This window comes from Maniola hyperantus, chromosome 14 (assembly GCF_902806685.2).
Source record: "Maniola hyperantus chromosome 14, iAphHyp1.2, whole genome shotgun sequence".
NCBI lineage: Eukaryota > Metazoa > Arthropoda > Insecta > Lepidoptera > Nymphalidae > Maniola > Maniola hyperantus.
Window position 1 is genome coordinate 14,067,340 of NC_048549.1, and position 15,080 is coordinate 14,082,419.

Below are 15,080 nucleotides of genomic sequence, written 5' to 3' on the forward strand. Positions count from 1 at the left end.
TAATCTGGCACCACTGACGGTGACTGTGGCTGTCCAAATGTTTGTAATTTAAAATTACAACAATGTGCCCGCCATCTATTTACGTCTTTTATTAACTGTTATCTATTTGTTTAGCCGTACTCGCGCTTAGATGGCACCACAAGCGAATTTCAATTTGCGATTTTTTAATGTTCTGGAGTTGCACCCCTATGGATAGAGTATGGAGACTTCAAAAGTAGACTATCCCGAATTTTGTGAAACATGTTGTCACCCCATTTAGTTTTTACTAGCTAGGTATATGTTTTCTAAGCTCTGGGTACTAGCTTTTTACGCAACAACTGAAGATTTCCACAGACATTTTAAAAATTAAACGGATTACGGAAGGGCTGGAACCCGAGTAATTAATATGTTCCTTGGGCTGGAAATAATTATTTTACTAAATATGTTAACAGAAAATACTGTTTTAGTTGCACCAATTTTTCATCTCATCTTTTAAAAACTTTAAGACAATTTTTTTTAATTGACTGAATATCTATAGGTTATACTGAATTTTGAACGCAACTTTACAAATTGTCATGTTTGTGATGAGGTGTGAAAAGATCTCCGTCTCCGTTATTGAAATGAAATGATTTCACGTAAATCGCAAGTTGAATAGTGTTTTGTGATGTTAAACTTGTGCTTTTAAGAAAGCGCAACAAAATCTACGAATACAATACGCCAGTGCCTCAATATAAATGCAACCTTATAAATACGAAACCACCGTACACCTAAGTCGATTCCGATCGGATCGAATGGAGTGATCTAATAGAAACTAACGATGCAAACCAATCTAAAAACTAAAGAGATGTTTATAGTCAGAGCCTTGGAAAAGATACTAGCCGATAAGGACATCAAAAGGTCCTATCACAGCCAGTTGAAAAAGTCCTGCGAAGTGGCCCTTGGTAAGTCACCATTTTGACACTTCATTATAAAGATAAGCTTGACATCAATATGTATAATATTCATATCTAATTAAATTAAGCCGCAAAATAAACTAGTTTGCTTAAAAGATCACATGAAAAATGTGATTGGTTTATGACCTTGACCATTGAGTAGAGAGGACACTTATTGTGTATTATTGATGTTGTTTTGCATAATAATCGCGCGCTAATAGTTTTACGAGAGTCATGGATGTCTTAACTCGAGCATAACACCCAAGTTTTTTCAACTATATATCTATATATTCTTTACCTTATCACAAAATGTACTCATAGATTATGAAATCCGAGTAGAAAGCAAGGACGTTTACATAATTTTTAATTAATATGGCCTGTATAGTTAAATCATATTATTAGTACATTGTAAAGTTTCTGATAATGTGGCAAAGTGGTGAGTGACAAGCTTATGATTAGCATCTAAGTCATTAGTCATGTGAACATCAACCTTTTGATCTGTGTCAATACAAGTGTCTATCTCACAAGGTGTCTGTAAATGTTGTGGTGGCTATAAAAGTTTCAACTTGTCTCAATTTAACAATAGAGCCCTAAAATCCAGACATAATACAGCCATACAAAAAACCACAGACAGTGCTGTCATTTTAATGTTCATATTGAACAGTAGTTTAAACTATCGTGAGTGATTTCCATTATACATATCTCACATTTCCGGCTTTCGGCCTGGCCTCGTGTGTTTAGTCGAACGTTAGCCCAATTAGTTTTGAAAGGGTTCTTTTTCAAAGGGACTCGGTTCACGCACGTGTCGCGTTTGAGACTCTCAGCCATCCTCACAGCGGGCTGTGCGGATGGCAGTACTTTTAAACCCTGGGGTTCTTTACCCCAGATGGGTTCGAAACTACTTGGGCTAACATTGTCTAAACACGTGAGTAAAGCCGAGTGTGAGATATGTATAATGAACAGTAGTTATAATATTATATTGTCTCCTACTCCAATCCCATAACCCCAGCCCTTAACAATAATATGATCACCCCTTTTCAATAAATCACACCTGAATGTTTGTTTCAGAGGAAATAAAAGCAGAACTTAAAAATGGAGGCCAAGTGGAATCACCGGAGAGTCCATCATCAGGCACTCTCCCACTGCCCAAGAATGATGCAGCAAACATCATCACCGCTGAAAAATACTTCCTTCCATTTGAACTGGCCTGTCAGAGCAAAGCAGCCAGGATAGTCGTAACCGCACTAGACTGCCTACAGAAACTCATAGCCTATGGACATCTCACTGGAAACATTCCAGATTCAACCACACCCAGAAAACTGCTAATTGACAGGATAGTTGAAACCATTTGCAGTTGTTTCAACGGCCCTCAGACAGACGAAGGAGTCCAACTACAAATTATCAAAGCTCTTCTCACCGTTATAACAAGTCAACATGTCGAAGTCCACGAGGGAACCGTGTTACTCGCAGTTCGCACTTGTTACAATATTTACTTAGCAAGCAAAAACCTTATCAACCAAACAACAGCCCGAGCAACCCTCACACAGATGCTCAATGTTATCTTCACAAAAATGGAAAACCAGGCGATAGAGGCCGAGCACAACAGCAATCACCCTGAACATCATAAAATACCCAACGGCAACCTTCCTACATATGAATGCCCAACTCAAACAAACAAGGAAACTACTCCACATGAAGAAGAAGTTGATGAAGTTTTGGAAGCTAAAATAATAGCGCAACAAATAGTTGACTCCGTTATAGACAATGCTATCATTATCGCTACAAAGAAGAACTCTGAGGAGTGCACTCCCAATGGTCCAGATAATATTGAAAATCCCTCAGATAATAACAGCATTTCTCTGGAAAGCAACGGCCAAGCAAACACTGAATCATCCATGACAAGAATTCCATCACAAGAAAGTGTTGATGTTGCATCAGAAAATGACAACTCTGTAACAGCTAAGTTTACACATGTTCTACAAAAGGATGCATTCCTAGTCTTCAGAGCTCTATGCAAGCTATCCATGAAGCCTTTACCTGATGGTACTCCTGACCCAAAATCCCATGAATTAAGATCAAAAATCCTCTCTTTACATCTACTTCTTTCTATCCTACAAAACGCTGGTCCTGTGTTTAGAAACAATGAAATGTTCATTACTGCTATCAAGCAATACCTCTGTGTAGCATTGTCAAAGAATGGAGTGAGTTCAGTCCCTGAAGTGTTTGAACTGTCTCTAGCCATTTTCCTGGCCTTGCTGCAAAACTTTAAGGTCCACCTCAAGAAGCAAATCGAAGTATTCTTCAAAGAAATCTTCATGAATATTTTGGAGACATCCAGTTCCTCATTTGAACACAAGTGGATGGTGATCCAAGCTTTGACAAGAATATGTGGAGATGCACAAAGTGTTGTGGATATTTATGTCAACTATGATTGTGACTTGTCCGCTGCCAACTTATTCCAGAGGCTAGTCAATGATGTGTCTAAAATTGCCCAAGGAAGGCAAGCTTTGGAACTAGGAGCCACACCAAACCAAGAGAAATCTATGAGAATCAGAGGCCTCGAATGTCTGGTGTCAATATTGAAATGTATGGTAGAATGGAGTAAGGAACTCTACATCAACCCAAACATGCAAACTACACTGGGCGAGAGAACAGTAAAAGAAGATACAGACCATCAAAGCATGAAATCTCATGGAGGATCGAGTCTTAGTCTGGTTTCCACAGGATCTAGTAACATTGGCAATAGAGAAACCCTAGATTCCCCTGAACAGTTTGAAGTTTTAAAACAACAAAAGGAAGTATGGGAGACAGGTATAGATCTCTTTAACAGGAAGCCAAAGAAAGGAGTAACTTTCTTGCAAGACCAAGGTTTACTAGGAACATCCACAAAGGAAATAGCTGAATGGTTGTTGACTGACGAAAGGATAGACAAAATCTTTATCGGTGAATATTTAGGTGAAAACGATGATCATTCCAAAGAAGTCATGTATGCTTATGTAGATCTAATAAACTTTTCCAACATGGATATTGTGGCTGCGTTACGGAATTTCCTAGAAGGCTTCCGGTTACCTGGTGAAGCTCAGAAAATTGATAGGTTAATGGAAAAGTTCGCCGCTCGGTATTGTGAATGCAATCCCAATAACACATTGTTCATGAGTGCTGACACAGTTTATGTGTTAGCCTTTTCAATAATAATGCTCACAACCGATTTGCATTCACCACAAGTGAAGAACAAAATGACTAAGGAACAATATATCAAACTGAATAGTGGCATAAGTGACAATAACGACCTCCCGCGCGAGTACTTATCTCAGATTTACGACGAAATAGCTGGCCACGAGATTAAGATGAAAACCATATCCAAACCAGGAAAACACATGATCTCCAATGAAAAGAAACGTAAACTTATCTGGAATATGGAAATGGAACAAATATCCACTGCTGCAAAGAATCTAATGGAATCTGTGTCACACGTTCAAACGCCTTTCACTACCGCTAAACACGTGGAGCACGTGCGGCCAATGTTCAAAATGGCGTGGACACCATTCCTTGCTGCATTTTCAGTGGGGCTTCAAGACTGTGATGACCCTGAGATCGCCTCCTTATGCTTGGACGGCATCAGATGTGCTATTCGGATTGCGTGCATTTTCCATATGTCCCTTGAAAGGGATGCATATGTACAAGCCTTGGCAAGATTCACATTATTGACTGCAAATTCGCCGATCACGGAAATGAAAGCGAAAAACATTGACACAATAAAAACCTTGATAACTGTTGCACATACTGATGGAAACTATCTAGGATACAGCTGGTTGGAGGTTGTCAAATGCATTTCACAGCTAGAGCTAGCACAACTCATAGGGACCGGCGTGAGGCCGCAATTCCTATCAGGATCAGGGAGTAAACCACAACCAGATGCACTCAAATTCAGCCTTATGGCATTAGATCCTAGTGTCAAAGAACATATTGGAGAAACAAGTTCGCAAAGTGTGGTAGTGGCTGTAGATAGAATATTCACGGGATCGACTAGACTCGACGGAGACGCGATTGTTGATTTTGTGAAAGCCCTATGTCAAGTGTCACTGGATGAGCTCAGCCATCCCACGAATCCCCGAATGTTCTCCTTACAAAAGATTGTAGAAATCTCATACTACAACATGGGCCGTATCAGGTTGCAGTGGTCTCGTATTTGGCAAGTTCTCGGCGATCACTTCAACAAAGTAGGCTGCAGCAGCAATGAAGATATCGCATTTTTCGCAGTCGATTCTTTGAGACAACTGTCCATGAAATTTATAGAAAAAGGTGAATTCGCTAATTTCAAGTTCCAAAAAGATTTCTTGAGACCTTTCGAGCATATAATGAAGAAAAATAGTTCGCCGACAATACGGGACATGGTGGTCCGATGTATCGCACAGATGGTCAACTCTCAGGCGCCGAATATAAAATCCGGTTGGAAGAACATATTTTCGGTATTTCACCTCGCGGCCAGCGATCAAGACGAAGCGATCGTCGACTTAGCATTCCAGACTACGGGAAAAATTATAACAGAGCTGTATGAAAGACAGTTCTCAGCCATGATCGATTCATTCCAAGATGCAGTCAAATGTCTGTCTGAATTCGCATGCAACGCTAAATTCCCCGATACGTCCATGGAAGCCATAAGGCTCGTCAGGTCGTGCGCGACGGCCGTGGGCACGTCGCCGCACTTTTTCGCCGAACATGCTGGCCTTGAGGGAGAACCCGGTGCGCCTGAAGTAGACAGGGTGTGGTTGCGAGGTTGGTTCCCGCTTCTGTTTTCCCTGTCCTGTGTCGTAAGCCGCTGCAAGCTTGACGTGCGAACGCGAGGACTGACTGTCCTCTTTGAGATTATCAAAACTCACGGCGACTCATTCCGTCCGCACTGGTGGAGAGACCTATTCAACATACTGTTTAGAATATTCGACAATATGAAGCTACCAGAGCATCAGCTGGAGAAAAACGAATGGATGACTACGACTTGCAATCACGCGTTGTATGCTATCGTAGACGTCTTCACGCAATACTTTGACATTCTCGGCTCGCTCCTTCTGGAACAATTGTACGCGCAACTGCACTGGTGCGTCCAGCAGGACAACGAGCAACTCGCCAGGTCGGGTACCAACTGTTTGGAAAATCTAGTCATATCCAATGGAACCAAATTTGGGGAAGAAACTTGGAGCAAAACCTGCCAGATTATGTTGGATATATTCAACAGTACTTTACCTACAACGCTACTTACATGGAAACCTGACGAAAACGACGACGGTGAGACGCCACAAATCCGTCATGGAATTCTCAAAAAACCTCAAGGCGGCGATGAAATTAAATCGTCGAACCGCATTTTCAACAGCCTCCTAATAAAATGCGTGGTACAGTTGGAACTAATACAGACAATCGACAATATTGTCTTTTACCCGGCCACGTCTAGGAAGGAGGATGCGGAAACTTTGGCCCTAGCCGCCGCTGAATTGACCGGTGGTACTCCTGGGACGGAGCAGGAATGTCAGCGTGAAGAGCAAGGCATGTACCGCTTACTGAGCTCACCACATCTGCTACGACTCGTGGAGTGCTTGATGTGCAGTCATCGATTCGCGAAGACGTTCAACACTAACAATGCACAAAGAAATGTGCTCTGGAAAGCTAACTTCAAGGGGTCTGTAAAGCCCAACATGCTGAAGCAGGAGACCCAGTCCTTGGCTTGTGTTCTTCGGATACTGTTCAAGATGTACAGCGACGAGGCGCGGCGCGGGCACTGGCCGGCCGTGCAGAAGAGCTTGATCACCATTTCCCGCGAGGCGCTGGAATATTTCGGCTCGTTGACGAGCGAGGCACACCGGGACGCGTGGACCTCGATACTACTTCTCATCCTCACGAGAATCCTCAAGATGCCCGACGAAAGAGTGAGTACTTTTCTTATTCATCATCATCGTCGTCAACCAAAAGACGTCCACTGCTGGATATTGGTCTTGTAGGCACTTCCGCTAGCCACGGTCTTGCGCAGCCTGAATCCAGCGGCTCCCTGCCACTCGTTTGTTGTTGTCTGTCCAGTTAGTGGGTAGTCTGTCAACGCTACGCTTTCCGGTGCGAAATCGTAATTCTAGCACCTTGAAACCCCAACATTTATTGGTTTTGAGAAAGAACTATGTGCCCTGCCCATTGCCACTTCAGCTCCGCAAACCATTGAGCTATGCTAGTTAATCTGCTTCTCGTACAGATTTCCTGAAGTGGAAACTTCTTGCTTTTTAGTGGGCTACCCAAATAAGCGTGTTTTCTTAATTTTTGAAAACTATAATTTATTTCGTTTTTAATTTTTCTGAAGAAAACCGATCAATATTTTAACTCTGTTAGGTAGTATACTTGTGACTTAAATCTTTTACAATTACACACTAATAATTACACTAGTTACACGCCAATTAATTTAATTATATTACAAAAACAGTTATAGAATCTTTTGTTACGAAAACTCAGGAATGTTGTAGGTATTTGCTAATCTCTAACGGCGGTTACGCACTCATCCGATCCGAGTCCGTGAAAATACGTTCCTTTTTGTTTTGTATGGGAGCTTATGACATAATATGTCGTAGATAATCGCTGGTATTCTCAGGGATGACGGATAGAACTCGGATGACGGAAGTGCAGTGCGTAATCGCTGTAAATGTACCAAATAAAAAGCCCTGCTTAGACGATGGACAAAAATAGGACGTAGGACAAAATTGGGGCACTATGTCCGTGGAGGACAAAACTGGATCACTAAGAACTGCAATGCATAACGCACATTTATGGGTCATTTTGAGTCACAAAATTTGTTTCAATTGGTTGGTGTCTCAAAATGGTTAGCACTCACTGAAATTTTTGTCTTGTTTGTTTTGTGTTTGTTGTTGTATGGGATTACGTAACAGAGAGAGCGCTATACTAACTTTTCTCCGCGGATAGAGTATACTGTATACTTGTATAGTACCGCGAAACACCGTAGCAAATAAAAGATGAGAGACTTTACTCCGCGGACAATAGTCGCTTTTCTGCGCATTTCCTGAGGCGTTTAGGAAAATTTACCAATGAGGCAAACAGACCAAAAAAGACGATCTATGCATACGAATTACATACGGCTTTAGGTAGACGTTTTCCTGTTGCAATGCTCGCGCATGCGCAAGTCGCAACGGAGGTTAAGTTTAGTATTCAACATTGTTGAGTGATGACTATCTGACGATGTAGATTATAAATTCCCCGCTAATGCCAGCACTATCATATAATCTGTATGCGACTGATAAGATGCTAACATGATAATATTATTAGGTATCATTTAGTTAAACTATAAGTTTAGTTTACTATTTCTCCATGATAAAACAAAATTATTATCTTGTGATTAGATTAACATTGGTGCTTAATTGATTTTATTTGTTGTAGTTTATCATGGTTTATACTTTTAATGTACAGCGTGAATCCGTGGTACTCTGGTAAAATCTTCGAAGGGTAACATCGAAAATACTAGTCTTAAAAGCCCATAAGATTAAATTAGTTTTCGCAAAGCTATCAACTCTCAGGAAACAACTGAATCAATATTGATTTAAAAATAAAATAAATGAAATTCTTCTTTTTTAAGTACCTACCTATTTATTACTTCACCTTCATTAATTTTAATATACTTACCACGTGCATTTTTATTGTTTTTCCTTGTATTCAGGAAAGTACTATATTATTTTACTAGCTGCCCCGGCGAACTTCGTACCGCTTAACAGTCGGCAGGACTTCTGTTCTGTTCAGGTTCTTTTACAGGCAGTTTTTTAAATTTTCTTTCCATAAGAACCATCCTCGTACTTCAAGGAATATTATAAAAAAGAAATAGCGAAATCGGTTCAGCTGTTCTCGAGATTTGCGCTTAGCAACATATTCAGCGATTCATTTTTATATGTAGAGATGTACCTACCTACTAGCCCGCGACACTGCGATTTGAGAGCGACGCTCTACATGAAAATAATTACTCTCTACCTATCAACACTTTTTCGCATTTATAATATTAGTATGGATTTTGAAGTTGCCCCAGTGGTAGAAAAGATGAGGGGTAATAGACTGGCATGGTATGGACATATAATGCGGAGGGAAGAACGCCATGTCACTAGAAGAATGTTAAGTATGCATGTGGAAGGAAAAAAGAGGAGAGGACGACCAAAGAAAAGGTGGATGGATTGCGTGGAAAGGAGCGGATAGTACGTTGACGGATGATAGAAGTGAGTGGAAGAAGAAGACATGTTGTGCCGACCCCACGTAGCGTGGGATAAGGTGAGGAAGAAGAGGATTTTGAATAAACCGTTTGAATGAATTGTTCCAGTTTGCGGCGCACGTATCGAGCTACTACCCCATGCTGTGCGAGATCACCTGCTTCGACCTGAAGCCCGAGCTGCGGACGGTCCTGCGCCGCGTGTTCATCCGCATCGGACCCGTCTTCAATATTATATCTAACACGCAATAAATTGCTTCTTGGTTTAGCGTTTAAACTGTCGTGAGTGATTTCCATTATACATATACAAGTTCCCGGCTGTATAATGCGTGAAAATTGAGTTCTCACGCGCCATTTTTACTTTATGTGTCAAATGTCATGTCAAAAGTACGATTTTAGTTCTTATTTGAAAGGTGAACTGTTGGTCGAGACTTAAAATGGCGCGTGAAAAGTCATTTTGTACGAACCATACTCCCGTGGAAAGTCAACGTAAGCTCGACTAGTTTCGATTCCATCCGGGGTTCTTTTTCATAGGGACTCGGCTCGCAAACGCGTCGTGGTTAAGACTGCGTGCCGCACGCGTCGCGACCCGCACAACGTGAACTTGTATATTTATAATTGCTTATTGGTTTACAAACGAAATGGCCTTATAGTTTAGTAGGTTAAAGTATGACTTTGTTGATAAATAATATTTAACTCGAGCCAGCCTCGACATCTATAGAACACACTGACTTAGCTTAGACTTAAGACAGAGTTAAAATGAGACAGAGCTATATCTCTCACATAAATCTGTCTCGTTTTAACTCAATCTTAAGTCTGAGCAAAGTCAAAGTGTGCTCTATAGATCTCAGCCTAAGAATCAGCGTACACTGGGCAGACAAACAGACATCAAAGTGATCCTATAAGGGTCCCTTTTTTTCATTTGAAAACTGAATGAAAACTGCTCTAGCATTTCGCTGCGCGGTGTTTGCTGACTGTAAAGACCTTATACAATAAATAAACTAGTTTTAGGCAGTGGTCCGACCGCCGACGATGAACGAGAGACGAGTAGAACTAGAAACTTAAACGAGCTGGCGATCAGCGGGAAGCGAGTGTGTAGTTTAGATAGTTTTGTCGCCGGGCTATAAGCGAGTGTGCAAGTGCGACGAGCGATTACTCGCGCCATTCGCCCACGGTCGCTTAGTCCTGTGCAAACCTGCGCGCGCGTTACGTGTTCAAGCGAGCGAGCATCGCTGAACGAATATCGCTGAGCGAGTTTATTTTTGAAAGCTCGTCGCTCAGCGACAAACACTAGTAAAGCGAGTCGTCGCCGGCAGTGTGAACAGTCTGAGAGCAACTTTTGATTTTGACTTTCATTAACACTGAATGTACATTTATTGTGCGTTTCTTGAGAGAGAAAATCGCCGATAGTTAGTCGTTTTCTCGCCGGCGGTCGGACCACTGCCTGAAAGTGGTCCCGACAAAAAGGAATAATGTCTGTTGAGAAATGAAAATCTTTGTTAATTTCGTAAAATTTAATGCGATGACAGCAATCAGTACTTCACTAGTATTAAAAGTGATCTATTATACTTAGGATGTAGTACATAGTCTTACAGCCGCACTCAGAGTCGCTTAATCGTTACTTAAGTTTAGTTAAAACGAGACAGAGCTATATCTCTCACATTAATCTGTCTCATTTTAACTCTATCTTAAGTAACGATTAGCGACTCTGAGTGCGGCAGTTATTGTCTAATTTATATAAATTATTTGATCATCAAAGTTAAAATTAAAAATGTATAATAGTAATAAAAAATTCATAGATGTTGTACCTATAAATTATAGTTTATTCTGTATATTTGACGTTTCTACGATGTTCGGGAGGCTGACTTCACTCACCGCCGCCGCTTTCCTTTCGTTTCTAGCTCGACTGATCAAACTGTGATTGTGATGTTTTTCACAGCTTTTCGTGTGATCCTTTCCATTTTCTTACTGAGTGATTTCAGAACTCGCAAGCAAACCGATTATATTATCACTAATAAATATAAATAAAATAATACATTTAGCGAACGCCTATAATTTATATCATAACTGGCTGATGCCCGCGACTACGTCCGCGTGGAATTAGGTTTTTTTAAAAATCCCGTGGGAGCTTTGATTTTCCGAAATAAAATGTCACTCTCCACGTCTTCGTCCTTTAACCATGCAAAAATCACGTCAATCCGTTGCACCGTTGCGATTTGATCGAAGGACAAACCAATAAACACACTTTCGCATTTATAATAATTTAAATATGTATGTATTATTTTATTTTTATATAAATAAAATAATACATTTAGCGAACGCGTATAATTTATATCATAACACGGTCCTCGAAAGCCTTCTCGAGTGTCGCGATGTCCCATATGACTAGTTGGCCATCGAGGCCCGAGGTGCTGAGCTTTACGGCGTCCGCTTTAGTCCCTTTATACAAATTAATGCATGTTATAGCATTCTGGTGTATAGAGTCCAAGTAGGTATCGCTGGTTTCGATTCTAGCGTGACGATCCAGAGACTGGAACTTCTTCATAGCAGATAACCCCCCAGACTCTTTCCTCTGTGTATTATCTAGTTTGGCAACAAATTTAATATCATCGCCCTCGTGGCAGTAAAGTAATGGAATGCAACTATGACCCGCCACTATCAGGTTAGTGTTGGAAATCCAAATGCACCCCAAAAATGGCAGATACTCAGTCTTTAATTTAATCACCCCTTTCCCCTGCGTCGCATCGGCTACATTGATCGAGCTGTCATGACCTACCCAAGCGACTTTATTCCCATCGGCAGAAAAAGATACGCCGTGCACCCAACCGCTGCCCGTAGAACGAAACTCAGCTAACAATTGACCCAAAGGTAACTTGGAACCCCATACGTTAGGTCCGGGCTGATCTTCAATGTCTTTGATATACGCCGAGAAAACTCTCACTTTGAAATCAGTGGAGCCAGCGACAAGTAAAATATTGTTAGGATGCCAATCCAGAGTGGTCACAGTGGAACGAATCGGTTTCTTGATATGCTTGGAGACCCACCAGTTGTTCTCTTTCTCAAAGTAACAGATGGAGATCAATCTAGCGCCCGAGCCGACTGCAAACTTGTTCTCCATAGGCGACCATTTCACGCAGGTCGCAGCTCGGTTTATACGTAATAGTACAAGAGTTGTGGTCCACTTGCCGTCTTCACCTTGAGTCCAGACGTAAGCGTTGCGGTCTACAGAACAGGTGACTATCCGGTTGGTGTTGGGAGCCCAGTCAATGCCCATGACTCTCATGTCATGTTCCACGAGGTTGTTGGTCTGCTTCCACTCGCTTCCTTCCTTTTGGTAGATGTGGACTTCATTGTTGTTGGGAGAGAAGGCAATTTCTGAAAGGAATAATTAGCTGATCAATGGTACTGATTCTGAGCACAACCTAATTATAGAGTACTCGCATCCTCTTCTTACTAATGTAATATGAAAAGAACAGACGCAGTTTGACAGTTTTAAATTTAATTTTTAGATGGTAAAACCCTTGATTTTAGTGCACAGTCGCGAGCCTACTGTTTAAATTTATAGTGTGCACTAAAATTTTGAGTCTTTGTAAAGTTCATGTTCTGTCCCTTTTTAGCATTGTTAAAAAGAAGAAGATGCAGATACTCTAAATTTAGTTTAGAAAAAGACAATGGAATCGGTGCCAATCTCTAAATTAAACTAAAATGACACTTCTAAATCTATAGCAAGAGATTTTGATAAGGTTGCTTGCGGAAAAGGATAGCACTAGATTTAGACCTGTTAATTTAGTTTAGTTTAGAGATTGTGTACAAGAGAATCGGCCCCAATATCTTACTATATATAGACTAGCTGATGCTCGTGACTTCGTCCGCATGGACTACATAAATTTCTAACTTCTATTTTACCTTCTTAGAAGAAAGAAGAAGAAAAGAAAAGACGTTTATTTATGCAACTGTGCCACACATTACAACTTAAAGCTAAGAGCTGGTTAGTGGTCTTAGGGGTTGAATTTTCAAAAATCCTTTTTTAGCGGATGCCTACGTCATAATAGCTATCTATATGCCAAATTTCAGCTCGATCCGTCCAGTAGTTTCGAGCTGGGCGTTGATAGATCAGTCAGTAACCTTTTCCTTTTATATATTTAGATTAGATTCTGACATATTAAGAACCTCCTCCTTTTTTGAAGTCAGTTAAAAAGGAAAACGTGGCTAGCTGATCTATCAACGCACAGCTCAAACCACTGGGTGGTTGGGGCTCAAATTTGGCATACAATTAGCTATTATGACATAGACATCCACTAATGATTTTTTTAAATTCAACCTTATATTCTGTAGGACTTCCCGAATAAAAAGTTCAACAGAATAATGTTAAACTTTGTGCATTATATTTCAATCAATGGCGTAGTTAAGACATCAGGGAGTAACAGACTCTCCTAAAACCAATGATTTCTATAATGATAACGGGGCCGATTTTCTTGTACACAATCTCTAAAATAAACTAAATTAACAGGTCTAAATCTAGTGCCACCCTTTTCTGCAAGCAGCATTATGAAAGGGATAGCAAGAGATTTGGAGTTAGGCACAATGTCCTCCCAATCAAATTTCGGCCACAGTGGCCAATCTGTATAGAGATTAGCCAACTGCTCAGGAGATATAGTGCAAGTGCGTGCACAAACACAGATGCACTCCCTATTCCCTCACTCTCATAACCTGATGGGTTGAAAATCCAACACGACCGGAGATAAATCAGGCACAGGACCCAGGTATACTTACGATTTCTCTCCTTGTTCCACGCATGACATGTTATCGGAGCGCATGAGTCACCGAACGTTAGTGTTTGAGACATTTTGCCTGAAAAATAGCGACAATAACTAAATATCTTTTGGATAATCAAATAATGGAATGATAATTTTCGACATTTAACGAAGAATTACCTGAATAATTATCTGTTCAAAATAGCAGACGATAAATTCACAGGAGACTACAGACGGGGCGGGGGTCGTAAGTGGGATTCGCGGACTCTGGGCAGTCTACGCGAATTTCTGCAAGTTCTGCAATGTTTATTGTGAGATTATTTTGATGTACTACATAAATATTAAGTATTTTATTTTATTAAATTATTTACTGACCCCCAACGAAAAAAGCGTTATTCTTTGTCTTTGTTTTTTTTTTTTTTTTTTTTTTTTTTAATTTATTTACGGCCCTGGATAACACTCCTTTAAGGCCTTTCAAAATTTACAAATTCTAAAATACAAAATTGCTTATAACTAAATATTATTCTAAAAATACAAAATTGCTTATAACTAATTAGTCTAACGTTTTTACACTTTATTTATAGTATTACTTATATAATTAAAAATAGACTTAAATATGACGTTTTACACAACAAGTCCTTTACATGGCGGGGAAATCAATTTTTTGTTTTTGTTCCATATTTATAGTGTTTAGATCACTGGCTAATATAAGTCTTTGTATGCCAAAAGCTGGACATTTGAGTATCATATGATTAACATCAGCCTCCTCATATTCACAATAGTTACATTTTTTACTGTTTAGTATTTTTATTTTATTCAGGTGTGTTGGCACCAGACAGTGACCAAATCTCAGTCTATTCATTAATGATGTAAAATTTTCTAGATTCACACTTTGTTTTGAAATACCATGGTTGTATTGGTATTTCCTTTTGAATTTCCGCATACCATTTTCCTTTATTTTATTAGTCACATCCACACTTCAGCTCCACAATTTCTTTGTCTTATTTAATTGTAGTTGCATAAATCCGTAAATGGCACTTTGATGCTACTTGAACAGTCTCAGAAAAATTACTTTCTTCTTGTAGCAGAATCAACCACTTCATTTCCTGTTATGCCTCTGTGGGAGGGTACCCAAACAAATTCTATATTAATTCCCCTTTGTTTTAAATTAAGTAGTACATT

General features: G+C 40.1%; 2 protein-coding genes across 2 annotated transcripts; one reads left to right on the plus strand and one right to left on the minus strand.

Annotated features, from left to right (window-relative positions):
• The first annotated feature begins 529 nt into the window (after positions 1-529).
• On the plus strand, positions 530-10,064 carry Sec71 (ADP ribosylation factor guanine nucleotide exchange factor Sec71). The gene is made up of 3 exons (XM_069502855.1): positions 530-920; positions 1,980-6,829; positions 9,256-10,064. Exons 1-3 carry the CDS (start codon positions 797-799, stop codon positions 9,394-9,396), a joined length of 5,115 nt encoding a protein of 1,704 aa, XP_069358956.1. The 5' UTR covers positions 530-796; the 3' UTR covers positions 9,397-10,064.
• A 471-nt stretch (positions 10,065-10,535) lies between these two features.
• Positions 10,536-14,266, minus strand: Arpc1 (Actin-related protein 2/3 complex, subunit 1A). Its single transcript, XM_069502856.1, has 3 exons — positions 14,079-14,266; positions 13,918-13,995; positions 10,536-12,519 (listed from the first exon to the last, which is right to left on the minus strand). The coding sequence occupies exons 2-3, from the start codon at positions 13,988-13,990 to the stop codon at positions 11,474-11,476; spliced, it is 1,119 nt and encodes a 372-aa protein (XP_069358957.1). The 5' UTR covers positions 13,991-13,995; positions 14,079-14,266; the 3' UTR covers positions 10,536-11,473.
• Between the last annotated feature and the right edge of the window lie 814 nt (positions 14,267-15,080).

Bases quoted from the DNA above. Each gene is read 5' to 3' on its own strand.
- Arpc1 (XM_069502856.1), bottom strand. From the start codon at position 13,990: ATGTCTCAAACACTAACGTTCGGTGACTCATGCGCTCCGATAACATGT. The intron at 12,520-13,917 runs GTAAGTATACCT...TATTCCTTTCAG, and splicing joins GTGGAACAAGGAGAGAAATC to AAATTGCCTTCTCTCCCAAC.
- Sec71 (XM_069502855.1), top strand. From the start codon at position 797: ATGCAAACCAATCTAAAAACTAAAGAGATGTTTATAGTCAGAGCCTTG. The intron at 921-1,979 runs GTAAGTCACCAT...TGTTTGTTTCAG, and splicing joins GTCCTGCGAAGTGGCCCTTG to AGGAAATAAAAGCAGAACTT. The intron at 6,830-9,255 runs GTGAGTACTTTT...GAATTGTTCCAG, and splicing joins TCAAGATGCCCGACGAAAGA to TTTGCGGCGCACGTATCGAG.